The sequence below is a fragment of the Amphiprion ocellaris genome, chromosome 19 (genome assembly GCF_022539595.1).
Source record: "Amphiprion ocellaris isolate individual 3 ecotype Okinawa chromosome 19, ASM2253959v1, whole genome shotgun sequence".
NCBI lineage: Eukaryota > Metazoa > Chordata > Actinopteri > Pomacentridae > Amphiprion > Amphiprion ocellaris.
In genome coordinates, this window is record NC_072784.1 from 2,305,046 (window position 1) to 2,319,190 (window position 14,145).

The 14,145-nt window shown below is 37.5% G+C and overlaps 1 protein-coding gene across 1 annotated transcript in view; it reads left to right on the top strand.

Moving 5' to 3' along the window:
* LOC111563870 (carbonic anhydrase-related protein 10-like) overlaps nt 1-712 on the top strand; it is a 202,830-nt gene extending 202,118 nt beyond the window's left edge. Inside the window, exon 9 of the mRNA XM_055005117.1 lies at nt 654-712. Coding sequence (XP_054861092.1) covers nt 654-697 — 44 coding nt within the window. The 3' untranslated portion in view covers nt 698-712. The remainder of the gene's footprint in view (nt 1-653) is intronic.
* The last annotated feature ends 13,433 nt before the right edge of the window (nt 713-14,145 follow it).

The window sequence follows — 14,145 nt, forward strand, 5'->3', positions numbered from 1 at the left end:
GCTGCCATCACGTATAATGGCATCCTTGTCGTGCCAACCGCAGCCCACGTTCTCACTGCAACAGATGCTGCTGGTTCCAGTGGGCTCTGAACACTTTTATTTGTTCTCTACCACACAGTAACAAACATCAGCTCCTTGCACTTTTCCAGGGTTTTCAGGGCACATCATTTCTCCAACATTAATAATAAAACTCCACAACAATAAGGCACTGGCTGCCATGCTGGTGTTTTGCCGCTGTGGTTGATGTATGATGCCCAAAGTCCCAGAATTTGACTGCATAAAGACGGCAGGGACTGATTAGCAAATGCACAGCAGCTGTGCCAATCAGCTCACCCTGGCTCTGCTCCCTGAACCACCTCTACCCTGCAGCTGAGCAACAAACACAGCTTTTTTGGACGGAATTCTTCCCTGGCAGACCGTATGGATGGCACAGAGGAGCACAGATATGTTGTAGTTTGGGACAACATCAGCTTATCATGCAGCTAATCAACGGGGCGACTTATGCGCCTCCAGCAGCCCCAGTCCTGGATGAGGGCCCTGAAAAGACCCTGGAAATGGCCGCAGTTCATCCCATCTGCTTTCCAGCTCTACAGGGTGGGCCATAAGTTTCCATACATAGGAAAATGTATAATGTGTATTTTTTTTTGTTTCAGATACCCTAGAAGATGCGTGTGACACTATCTTTGGGGGCACTTGAAGGCCATGGTGTATCAGGTGAAGATACGAGACATAAATCATCTCCAGGAACGTATCACCAACGACATTACAAGCAGAACTTCAACTGTGTTAATGCAAGTTCATCAACAGTGGAAAATATGTATTAATATGTGTTTTCAAAAGCAATGGTAATCATATAGAGCACATTATATAAATAAAAACGGTTGTCCAGCATAAAATGTTTATTTTTCCTATGTATGGAAACTTGTCATCAGTTATGCCCCTTGTGGGTGGAAGCAATGATTCAAAAGATGTGAGTTTTTGTTGTTGAATTCCATTGTGCAGTATACAGTTTCCCTTTAAAAAATGCATTTAAAGCTACTTTCTGCACATTTCTGGTACTTTCGTAGGATATACTCGTACTATCTCTTGCTAAAAAGTAATGTTTACATCTATTCAGTACCTTTAGCAGCAATAATAGTGATAATAAACCTATGCTTTACCAAAGAAAACAGTTACAACATGAAGGCCTCAGGTTCAAACCTGAGGCCTTAAATAGAAACACACAAGTATCTGATTGAAGGAACTTCTGCAGAGTCCTGGTTCCAGAACATGATGATAGAATTATAGACAAACTTTAACAAAAGCTGCCTGAGAGTTTACAGGTTTTTATGTTAGATTTCTTCAGTAATTTAATGAGAGTTATCAGCAAAAATCAAATGTTCATTTGATCATTTCGTTTTTACAATGAGGGTTCTACTATGGAACCAGTTTGACATGTTCAGGTGTTCTTTGTGTGAAAACTCATAGATTTCAGCGATCAGGTGGTGGTTTTCAACTTTCTTTGTTAACTTTCTGCTTCAACTTTAAACTAAATTTCCTTCACTAACCCCACCCTCTGGACTTCCAGGAAGCTGTGTTCCTATTGGCTGTCCAGGTAGCTGCTTGGTGTTATCAGGAACACCTGAGCAGCTCAGTGTCTTCCTGCTTTATTTAGCTGCAGACAAACATTTCCTCTGTTTCTCTTCACCAGTGAACTGGGTTTGGCTCCATTGCTTTAGTCTGTTCTTTAGGCGTTGGCTTGCAGCTTCCAGCAGTAAAATCATCTTTAATGTGTTTCTTGGTGTGTTTTAGGGCTTTGTACTGGATAGTTGTCTTGGTAAATGTGGTTCTTTAGCCACAGTTAGCACATGGTGCTAATGTGTGCAGTGATTAGTGGATTTGGTGCAGCTGAGTTGTGTCTTTATCTTGGCTGTAGTGAGTCTTCAGAGGTTTCTGGTCAGACACATTCTGTATTCTTGTTTGAGAACCAGCGTTGGTTGTCCAGAAGGTAAGAGTTCCTGTCCTGATTCTCTGTTCTCAGAGGTTCTCTGGTAGGCTGCAGGAGACTTTAGCGTTTGGGTTGTGCTAGTTTGGTTTTTGTATGGTTTCATTTGGACGACTATCTTGAGGCTCCTCCATGTGGTTTAGTGAGGTTTTCTGCAACAGTTCTACAAAGCAACCTGCAGCAGAAGAGACTTTGAGAGTTTTTAGGAAGTTCTGGAGAGCAGACTTTAGAGCAGCAGAAACATCTGTCAGCAGTTTGAGCAGGAGAAGGTGAGCTTCAGAGTAGAAATGAGACAGAAACCTTCTTGACCCGTGTGGTGAGGTCCTGTACCAAGAGTTTGAGCAGGTTGTGAGGAGTCTGTAGTTCTTTGGTCTGAAAGCACAAGAAGAGTCGACTCATTAAAGGAGAAAACAGGAGATATTGTTGGTTCTTTTGTCGCTCTGCAGTTTCCTTAGACTGAATATCAAGTTTATATTTTAAATGATTTCCCATGTGAGCCCAAGAAGACTTCAATAAACTCCCTCCATCCCCTGGACACAACATATTTTATTACCATGTTAAATCTTTGTATTTATTTATTTTTTTTATATGTTTTTCAGTTTTAATCAGTTTTAGCATTTATTTTTTTTTCTCTTTGCTTGTTTAGTTTTGTCATCTGTGTGAAAGGTGCTAAACAAATAAAGTTGAATTGATAAACTGAATAATTGAGTAACTCATGACTGTGATAACAGAAGTATTTTCATTGTGATGTAAAGGTTTGTTTAATTTTTAGTGTTGGGGTTAAAATCTTGACAGAAAAAAAAGATTAAAGAAATAAACTACATTAAAAAACAATTAAATCAAAGGAAAAAACATTTAATACAATAAAACTTTTAAAATGAAAATTAAACATTAAATACAATTAAATTATATTAAAAACAGACAAAATATTTAATTAGATAATTAAACAGAAGATACAAAACATGTAAGTATGAAATTAAACAAAATTTTTGAAACAAAAATATTAAACATTAAAGATGAAATATTTTAGATCATTAAACATTTAAAAAATACAATTAAACAAGAAGAATATTTAAAAAATTTTTAAAAATACAAAACATTTATTTAGATTAAACCTTTAAAAAGACAAAACATTTAATTAAAAAATTAAATGTTTAATTTGAAAATTAAATCTTAAAGACAAAACTTTAAATAGCAATTAAACTTGAAAATACAATGAAGCATTTAAAAAGAAAATTAAACATTAAAAAGTGGTAAAACATTTAACAAAGATTTAATCGAAAAATTAAACATTGGGAAAGAAAAGGAAATTTTTCAAACAAGCCGATAAAACATTTAAAAAAAACAACAATTAAACATTAAAAAGACAAAACATTTTAAAATCAAATCAGACATTAGAAAAGAATAAAAGGTGAGAAAAGAGCAAAAGTAAACATTTAAGAAGAATCAAACTAAAGACAAAACATTTGAAAAGACACCAGTAAGACTTTAGACGATCAAATTAAACAGGAGACAATAAAATGATCAAAAAGAGCATAAACAGATAAAGATCTTAAAGCGTTTTCTAGTCTGAAATGAAAACATCAAGTTGTTTGTTCAAACACTTCCTCTTTCTATGTTCTTGGTTTGATTGTGGACAGATTTACTAAGAACTCATTTCAGAAAACTGCTTTCCAGATAAAGTCTACTAGTAGTTGAAGGCATCGATCAAACTAATGTTACCTTCTGACCTCCACAAACTTTACTGTTCAATGAAGAGAATCAAAGTTTGTTGAGGATTTCTAAAAAACCCACAGGTGAAGGTCTGAGAAGAACTCAGATGGATGGTCTAAATGTGAAATCAAGACTCATGGTCACAAGTTTTAAGGCTTCTGTTAACCAGAAAGTTCAAACTAACAGAGAAGTACTGAGAAACTTTTAAAACTTCAGTCTTCAGACTGTCTAAAGGTTCAAACTAACAGAGAAGTACTGAGAAACTTTTAAAACTTCAGCCCTCAGACTGTCTAAAGGTTCAAACTAACAGAGAACTACTCAGGAACTTAGGAGATATCAGTCCTTGGACTGTCTGAAGGTTCAATCTAACAGAGAACTACTGTGGGACTTAGAAAATTTCAGCCCTCAGACTGTGTGAAAGCTCAGGTCCTGAGGACTCGGGAGGTCTGGAGGCTTTGTAAAGTCTTGGAACTGAGGGTTCAACCCTCCAGCAACCCTCCTGAAGTCCAACCCCCTGAGAAAAACGGTCGAGTCGAGACCCGAGTAAAAAAAAAACTCGAAAACGACAAAAAATAGATGATAAATGCGCAAAAAAAAGAAGAATTAGTATCTGAGCGAGTAGCTCAGGGGAAAAGAACACGGACTACCAAGTGGAAGGTCGCCGGTTCAAGACCCACCACCGGCAACTTTCTTTCTTTGTCTTTGTCAGGATTTTGATGAAAATTTAAGAAGTGTCTGGTCTTGAACCAGCGACCTGCAGCTCCATAGGCAAATCCTTAACTCACTGAGCTACAGATCAGATACAAAGAAATAAATTCGTCGTCCCTTTGACATCGTAGTTCGTGAAGTGACCGCGTGGGTGGAGCCAAGGCGGAGTCCGGGTGGAGTCAGGGCGGAGAGTAGGTGGGGAGGTGGGTGGCGGCCTCCCCCCTCTACTCCCCCACCTCCCCCCACCACCCACCACACCTTCCTCCGCCCGACGAGTTCTTTGAGTCTCCACGAGTTCTTCGAGTCTCGACAGGTTTTCCCGAGTTTCTGGAGTTTCCACCAGGTCGGAGGCAGAACAAGTTGTCATGAAGAGGTGTTGAAGTGGGCCAGGATGGACTGACTTTTTACAGCGACTAGAAGGAAGACGACTAGAAGAGCAGGTCTTTAACCACCATCCATAAAATCCATGGAGTCGCTACAGAGAAATGAAGGGAGGTCAACTTTTATCAACCTCCATCCACATGTTCAACTTGATATCTTGGAGATTTTTAGCACCACAAACCTTTAGTATCACACTTTATTATCATTTATTAGGACTTTAATGGAATCCACCAGCAGATTTAGTTTTTGTTGAGAAACTTTATTCTTGTCGTCGTGGGACTGCAGTATTTAAAACTGTTCCTTCTATTTGACCTCATGTTTATTAGTTTTAGTTATTTTAATTGTCCATTAGTCTCTTAAAAACCAAATAATAAACTGGATTAGTCAAGAGCTTTAAATTTCTTACTTTGTAGTATTTTAAATATGACAAAAAATATAAAAATAAAGCATCTTGAGACAATTTGACCTGTAACTGGCGTTATATAAATAAAATTGAATTTAAATTGTATGTATCTTGTAATGTTGGAGTAATTCAGCCATATATGTTGGAAAACACATTTTCTTTGTCCATTAATCTGTTGATTGTTTTCTCCACTAATTCATTTCTTGTTTTGGTTTATAAAATGTCAAACCCAAACATATTCAGTTTACTGTCATAAAAACCAAAAAGATTTACATTCATGATGCAGGAATCAGGCAGTTTTTCACTTTTTATCTCAGTTTAGTCAGATAGTTGATAATGTGTGAATTGTTGCAGCTTGTGAGCCGTAAAAGGTTTTAATCTTTGGGGCCGAGTGTCAGAAAACATTTAGAAACCAACATCAACAAAACACTCAACAAAGATTTGAACACCATTAAAGGGAAATCCAACTTTTGCATGACAGTGTCTAATTAAAGGACATTTATTTCCAACGTAAATGTGTGATATTCATCCTCTGGAGCTTTCTCTTCACATCGTCTTCCACCTGGACTGGTTTGGTCGGGAGCATGTGCAACAAACATTTGAAAAACTGCACTTTAACATCAATGAATGACACTGAAGTTTAATCTCTACATAAATGAGACTGAGTCTGGATGTGCTGCTCTGTCATTAACTCCTAAGTTTAGGGAAAGTTCAAACAAAAGAGGACAGTTCAGATAAGACTTGAGAATGAGCTTATTCTGAACAAACATCTCAGACTTTCTGAGCTTCAGCACCTCTAGCAAGATAATTTAACAACAAGCAACTCAAGAGATCCAGAAGTTGGAGAGTTAGCTTTAGCTGAGCCAAAGAACATGTGGGACGCTAACCTAGCAAACATTTCAGACTTTTCTCTGTGAATTCTGAGAAATAATGTCCTATTTAATGACAGAGCTACACATCTTAACTCAGTCTCATTAAAACAGACTCTAATTCAGTGTCATCCATCCATATTAAAGTGCAGTTACCCAAAATGTTTGTTGCATGAGCTCCAACAAAACCTGTCCAGGTAGAAGGCCACTTTGACAAACAGGAAGTGGAAGATTCCAAGCAGATTTATAGAAGGGGAACCGGACTGTACTAAGTGTGGTCGAGTATAGAGGGGTGTTTTTTGGGTTTTTAAGGCTGATAATGATTATTAGAGAGACCTTTGGAGTAGCTATTCATTTGCAGTAAATGAAAGTATTTAAAATCTTGGAGTTAAACTTCGAAGAACACAAACTAACAGAAAACTTTGTTGATACGTTTTTGTTTTGTTTACAGATGTTAAGTTAAAGGAGTTTTATTCGTAACATATAACCAATCAAATCACTCCAGAAGACAGAGCGACCACAGGTAGATAAAGGTTCAGAGCCAAAGTAGCGCCATTTTTAAATTTATTTATTACCGTAAATCAGTAAAAAATAAAATACTGATAATCAGTAAATCAGTCAGCCCACAATTACTACAATTCTACAATGTATGTCTCTTTCCTTTGACTTGTTATTTGTACAATATCCGATGTATATGATGGTGTTTTTTCATACCAAAGGCTATACTATGACGTTTTCTAAGAGACATACGATGCTACTCTGGTTGTTCTGGCTCTGGGCTGCTGCACTCCTCCTCTGTTGTTTTCTGGATTGTACTCAGCTGCAAGCCTTCGTCCACCAGGCCTCCGTTGACTCGTCCTGCCTGCCGTCTCTGGAGCTGAAGGTGGATTGGAACAGACCAAAGTACAGTCCAATCACGATGCCAGCTGCCTCTCAAAAGGCTCCTTCATCTGGCAAGTGGCGGCACTTCTTCTGAGGGGAAGCTGAGCTGGTCCAGCAGAACTTTGGAGACGTGTTCCAGTGGTTGGTGGATGTGTGGGGAGATAGAGAGGGACCTTTGAATTGTTCACAAAGGAAAACAGGGAACCCATTGTTAGTTTTAGTTTAGGGTGACACTGTGGTGTGTTTTTGGGTTTTAAGAGGTGAACAGGAAGAGTTTTTTTTCCTATTGATTGTCTTTTACTTTGTTCCTGGTTGGAATGCCCATCAATGTCAACATGAAGTTCACTTTTAGTTCTGTTTATTTATTTTTATTTTACTAACACCCATTTGCTTTTAACCCCCTCACATGTTGTGTTGTTGTAAACTTACTCTTTCAAATAAATACTGTCTAACCCTCTGGAAACCGGAAACAAAACTGTTTTTGTGTTGCTCCTCACCTACTGACAGCTGTGGACTAAAGGCTATACTGTGATGTTTTTAGAGTGACATGTAGTGCTCATTATTACTTTGATCATGTTCTGGGAGTTTATTTTTCCAATCTACAGTGCAGGAATAAGTACTACAACATGTGAATCAGTCATTAAACAATGTTAACCACTAGAGAGTAGATTTACTGTTTTCTCCAGTTTAACTTCAGAGACTCAGCAGATATTCAGGACTAATGACAACACAGAACCTTAACCTCACTGTTTTAATCACATTTAGGTTTTCTAAACGTTACATTAATGTGAACCAGCGTCTCCATTTATTAACTAAATGTACCACATTACATGAACACAACACACTTCAGCTGTTTACATGAAACTCAACACAAACATCGTTAGCTTAATGCTACGTTAGCTTTAATCAGGCTATGACTGAGCAGCTACCTCGGTTAGCATCACTAACATTAAAGCTAATATTTACTGGATGACAACTTTCTTCTCTGGTCAACATACACAGAAATAAACTCCACCAACATCTGGAGTGCATGACACACATTACATCTGACACTAAAGTTGCATATAAAGTGCATTAAAAGCGGCACCGATATGAAAATAAACATTAACTTACCGAACTATCAGAGTCCCTTCAGTGTCTGCTGGTAGAATCAGCCGAAGGCAGAAAACTGGTTAAAACAAGCCAACGGGCAGGAAAACTGTCTTTGGAAAATGTTCTGCTGCTCCACCGATAAATAAACCAACAGTTATTATATCAGAATTAATCCAAACGAGGAGAGCAGAGTCTCTGCTTCCTCCTCCATAGGACCTGTCAATCATTCCAGACCAGACTGTCAGTCAAGTAGTCCCGCCCCCTGGCTTCGTAAAACTTTAACGCTCTATAAAAAATTCAATATTGATTTATTTTAAGATCGACCACCTGATCTCTCATTTTGACCATGAAAACTAACGAAAAAAATTATATACAGTCCATGCACCGTACTCTGTTTGGCTCCACACTTCCTGATGACCACTTCCGGTCTCAGAAAATGAAAAAAACGGACCTTTTTTCGTTTCTCTTTGACTGATTTTATTTTTTTTTGTTATTAGAAATATAAAATGAAAATCAAAGCATTTTTAAAATTTCGTATATCCCCTTTTGATCATGAAAATGAAAAACACCTTGTATTTCAATTTTATTTTTTGTATTTTAAAACGAAAATCAGGGGCTGCACAGTGGCGTAGTGGTTAGCACTTTCGCCTTGCAGCGAGAAGATCCCTGGTTCGCGTCCCGGCTTTCCCGGGATCTTTCTGCATGGAGTTTGCATGTTCTCCCTGTGCATGCGTGGGTTCTCTCCGGGTACTCCGGCTTCCTCCCACAGTCCAAAAATATGCTGAGGTTAATTGATTACTCTAAATTGCCCGTAGGTGTGAATGTGTGAGTGATTGTTTGTCTATATATGTAGCCCTGCGACAGACTGGCGACCTGTCCAGGGTGTCCCCTGCCTTCGCCCGAGTCAGCTGGGATAGGCTCCAGCACCCCCCGCGACCCTAGTGAGGAATAAGCGGTGTATAGATAATGGATGGATGGAAAACGAAAATCAAGTAACCACTCGTTTTATGGTTTTCAATACCCGTTTCAGAACGGAAAATGCAATTGCCAAAATATACACGGACCATGGAGGGACTTGTTTTAAGACAATGCATCTTAAATATCTTATTAAGTCAAACAATCTTGAAATTATCTTGTTTTGAGTTGAATTTTACAAGAAAACTCAAAATAAGTTAAATACATCTCAAATTAGGAGGTTACATCAAAGCAAAAATCAATTTTTGAGTGAAAAACTGCTATTTTTTGTAGCATGTCTGGCTTATCTTAAGACACCTAAGCTTGTCAATCCTGCTAAAATATAACTTAAGATCAGTTTCCCCAGCTAAATTTAAGATCTCAATATTCTAAATCTCATATCTTATTTCAAGAAATCTTACCAAGCCATTTTTCACTTGTTATTGGCAGATTTTTTCACTTATTTCAAGGTAAAAGTTCATTGAAATAAGTTATTTTTTCTTGTTTTGAGAGGAGCATTTTTTCCAGTGTGTTTGTGGATTAGTGTATAGATAATGGATTAATAGATTATTTTTCATGCACATTAGTTCACATTCTGTTGGTTGATGTCTAGCTGACCCCTCATAGTTTTTATTATACTGCAAACAGTTGTCAGCTTGGGGAACAACAAAATTTTGCTGATTACATCAGGATATATAGCAGTCAGTAACATGCTATCATAACAGTAAAGTGGTATCTTACTAAAATTGGGAAATTGACAAATACGTTCCTGTAGTACGTTCCAAAGCTCTGTAATCAAGACATAATCCAGCTATAAGTTTTCACTGCACGGATTCTCGTCATGTTGTTTTCCACCGTTGTCTTCCTCCTCTAAAGCACTGCAGGAGGAGGAAGTCTGCAGCCGTTCAGTGATATCTGAAGTCCTCAGAGGACTGCAGTGGGGCTCAGCGTGTCACTGAATCCTGAGGGAAGGAGCTCCACTCCAAACAACAGTTGGACTTGATGCGACCTCCTGGACATGCAGCTGTGTGGAGGTTCTTCAGATGTCGGTGGGAGCTTTCTCTTGGCGCTCCGGTTTTAGTCCCACATGTAAATATTCATCTTCAGAATGTAACCCCGTCCACATTCCAGATCTTCTTGGTTCAATACGTCTGACACAACATGAATAATAGATTATTACTGCGTGACTGTTTCACAAATTACTCTGAGACTGAGTGACGAGAGATGAATACACAGATAAACGAGTAGAGAAATTTATTAATTCATAAATGACAACTTGGATAAATATTGGAAAACATGCACACACATTTACGTATGAATATCTATGCAGTAGGGGTGTGGGTATACATACATATATTATGGCATGCCATTTTGGCAATTTTATATATATATATATATATATATATATATATATATATATATATATATATATATATATATATATATATATATATATATATATATATATATATATATATGATCTAGAATTTGGAATATATGGAATGAAAATATATGGAATGAAAAATGACGACATTGATTCATGCTGTCTTGTTTTTTAGAGGTGTATTCACGCTTGTTGCTGCAGGAAGTGGCAGAATGAGTGAAGCAGCACAAAATGCAGTAAGTGCAATCCTGAGTAATGAAGATGTTTTTAACACCCTGATGAATGCATGCAGCGGTAACACTACTACAAGCAACTGTGTTCAGTACTGCTCTACCAAAGAAGTACATATGAGTGAAGTTATTGATTTTTTTTAAATATAAAAATTACTTACAATTCTGAAAAAAATATTTTTAGATCAAACCAAGAGTTGTAGTACGAGCAGCAGGATTGAACTGATGGCTGCAGTGATTCTGGTGACACTACAGTATATAAGAATGAAGTTACTGAATTTTACTACTAGTAAAAATTCCTTAAAATTATGTTTTTTAAAAACATATATCTCAAACCAAGGGTGATAGTATGATCAACAGGAACCAGTTGAAGGCTGCTGTGATTTTGGAGACACTACAGTGCATCAGAGTGAAGTTACTCAATATCTGTCTCTCTTTACTGTTGCAGCGGTTTTGGAATTTGCAGATGGTCCCTGTTCACTCCATAGACACCAATGTTATTCCTGTAGCTTGAAAGACAGCTGCTTTTGATGAAACTGGGCTTGTAGCACATTGTCTAGCTTACAACGATGGAAAAGAGGGATCGTTCATGTTTTGACATCGTATATCTAATGAGTTATTGATGCCAGAAGTCCAAATCTGTGAATATCTTCTATCTTTCTGACTTTATCGAACTGTTTCATTCAATATATTCAGAATTCTAGATTATATATATATTACAATTTCCTAAACAGCAGTGATTCAACATTTGGTGTGAATATGACATGGTGCTGATACACGGCATCATTCTTGCACCTGACTGGGATGTGATTTGACCCAATGGTTATCGGAGTTCCTTTTGTTCCAGCCTTATTTAGTGGCCCACAGACTCCCTCCATCTTCAGCCCCGTCTTTGCTGGTGCAACAGTAGAGAGCTCAGTCACATCTTGAGTGGCAGGGACAGGGGCCACGGTCCCTGTAAAGGAAGGCATAGACAGTGGAGCTGTTTGTGACTCAAGTATTGGAGCAACGGACTTGATGTCACCTGGAGGAAAAGAGGGAAGCATAGGGCGTCCTCTTCCGACTCCAAGCTGTGGCATCGCTATTCTGCCAATTCCAACCATCATCGGAGGGGATAAACCTTGGCCATGGACACTGCTGCCTCAGCCCATCACGTCTCCAGACTCTCTGATACTCTCCAGGCTGCTGATGACAACTTGTGGGGCACTGTGCAGTTTCATCTCTCCTATATCTCCAGCTGCTCCTTTACTGACTGGCAAAGTTCCTCTTCCTCATGAAGCCATGGATGTCTCAATGCCCGTTCCTCTAAACAATGAGACCAGGGATGATCCTTGGCCATGGGTGGGCATGTCACCCTTTACTGTTGTCAGAGTACTGGTGTTTGTTGTTGGATCTGGTATTGCTGGTTGACATGGAGGTGCATCTCCTCGCTGTGGGTCCAATCTGAGCATAACTGCACCTTTTGCCACCCCTCTTGTCTTGTTTTTGTTGTTTTTTTTTTTTATCTGACTTTTGTCTCATGTTTTTGTAATTTTGTTTCTTGTTTTTGTCATTTTGTTTCCTTTTGTCTCACCTGTGTTGTTTGTGTATTTTTGGTCATTTTATTTCCTGCTTTTGTCATTTTTTATCTCGTTTGTCTCATTTGTGTAATTTCTTTTCTTGTTTTTGTCGTTTGTCCATTTTTTTGTTGATTTGTAACTTTTTTTGGCAAATTTTTTGTCTCTTTTGTTTTGTGCCGTTTGTCTCGTGCTTTTGTCGTTTTATATCTTGTTTTGTTGTTTTGCGTCTCATTTTTGAAATATTTTGTCTTGTTTTAATTGTTTTTTGTCTTTTTTTGATCATAAAGTAAAATCCTATATCATTCAGTTCCAGATGACTAAATGTTGTGTTCCGTTGCAGACACTCTGGAAGTTGTAATGTGTAAACAATAATCTGAGGCTGAATGTTATGGAAATTGAATTTATTTTTCTTAAGAAATTTCAGGTTGTTCATCACGTTTTGGAAGAAGATAATTCCTTAAATGTGAACATTTTCAGAATGTACTTTTTTGCACTGAAAAAAAGGAAAATATTTTAAGTTGTGGTTATTTATAGGTTACTATGCTGTGATTTTACTGGTCCGGTCCACTGGAGATCAAACTGGGCTGAATGTGGAACCTGAACTAAGATGAGTTTGACTCCCCTGCTCTAAATAAACGTGCAGCCTGAGAGAGAAGTGTTCTGTTGAGATAATGTGGCACAATAAGCTCTTTAAGATGCGATGAAGCTCGGAGCTACTTCCTGTCAACTTTGGATTTGGCAGCATTTTGAATCCGCTGGAGGCTTTTCAAAGAGCTATTGAGACATCTTGATAATAAGGAATTAAAACAGTCCAAACTGGAAGCAACAAATCCATGAACTAGTTTTTCAGTTTCACTCTGAGATGTGATGTTTGGCAAAAATAAAAATAATAAAGCACTGGTGGAAGAAGCTCATCAGCAGGGGTGTCCAACATGTGGCTTGTGGGCCAAAAGCGGTCCTCCAGAGGGTCCAATCCGGCCCTCAAAGTGTAAAAATTCCAGAGAAGACATTAACTGCAGATTGTAAATAAGATAAGATAAGATAAGATAAGATAATCCTTTATTACTCCCCATGTCAGGGGACATTTTCCATGTTACAGCAGCAATATACAGTAAAGGCAGCAATATACAGTAAAGATAAATAATTAAAATAACAATAATACATACAATATATATAAAAGAATGAAGGATGAGAAATGAATAAATTAGTAATAAAATTAGTAGAACGATAAATTTAAAATAATTTCAAAAACATGACAAGATATTTTGATCATAAAATAAAATATTATATTGGTCATTCGCTTTCTGTCTCATTTTTGTGACATTTTGTCTTGTTTTTGTGGGTTTTTTGTCTGAGTTTTGTCGTTTGTCTCATGTTTTGTATCCTTTTTGTCGCACTTTTAGTGTCATTTTGTGATCTGCTTTATTCATTCTTTTGTGTATCATTTTGTGTTGTTTTGTCCTGTTTGTCCATTTTTTCATAGTTTAGTATGTCGTCAAAAATGTAACAAAAATGTCATAGTTTAGGATGTCATCCAAAATGTGGAAAAAACGTCATAGTTTAGTATGTCGTCCAACTTTTGTACAAAAGATGAGCATGTAGCTAAAATGGTTGAGAGGTGGACTTCTAAACAGGACTGCATTGGAGACGCAGGTTCGAGTCCAGCTTATGGCCTTTTACTGTAGGGCTTCCCTGCCTTCCTCTGTATTCACCCATGGAATAAAACCAAAATGTGGAAAAAACGTCATAGATTGGCATGTCATTAAAATGTCATTGTTTAGTATGTGATCCAAAATGTAACAAAGACATCATAGTTTGGTATGTTGTCCAAATGTGACAAAAACGTCATAGTTTAGTATGTTGTCCAAAATGTGACAAAAACTTCATAGTTTAGCATGTTGTCCAAAATGTGACAAAAACTTCATTGTTTAGTATATCGTCCAAAATGTGCAAAAAAATGTCATAGTTTAGTGTCATCCAAAATGT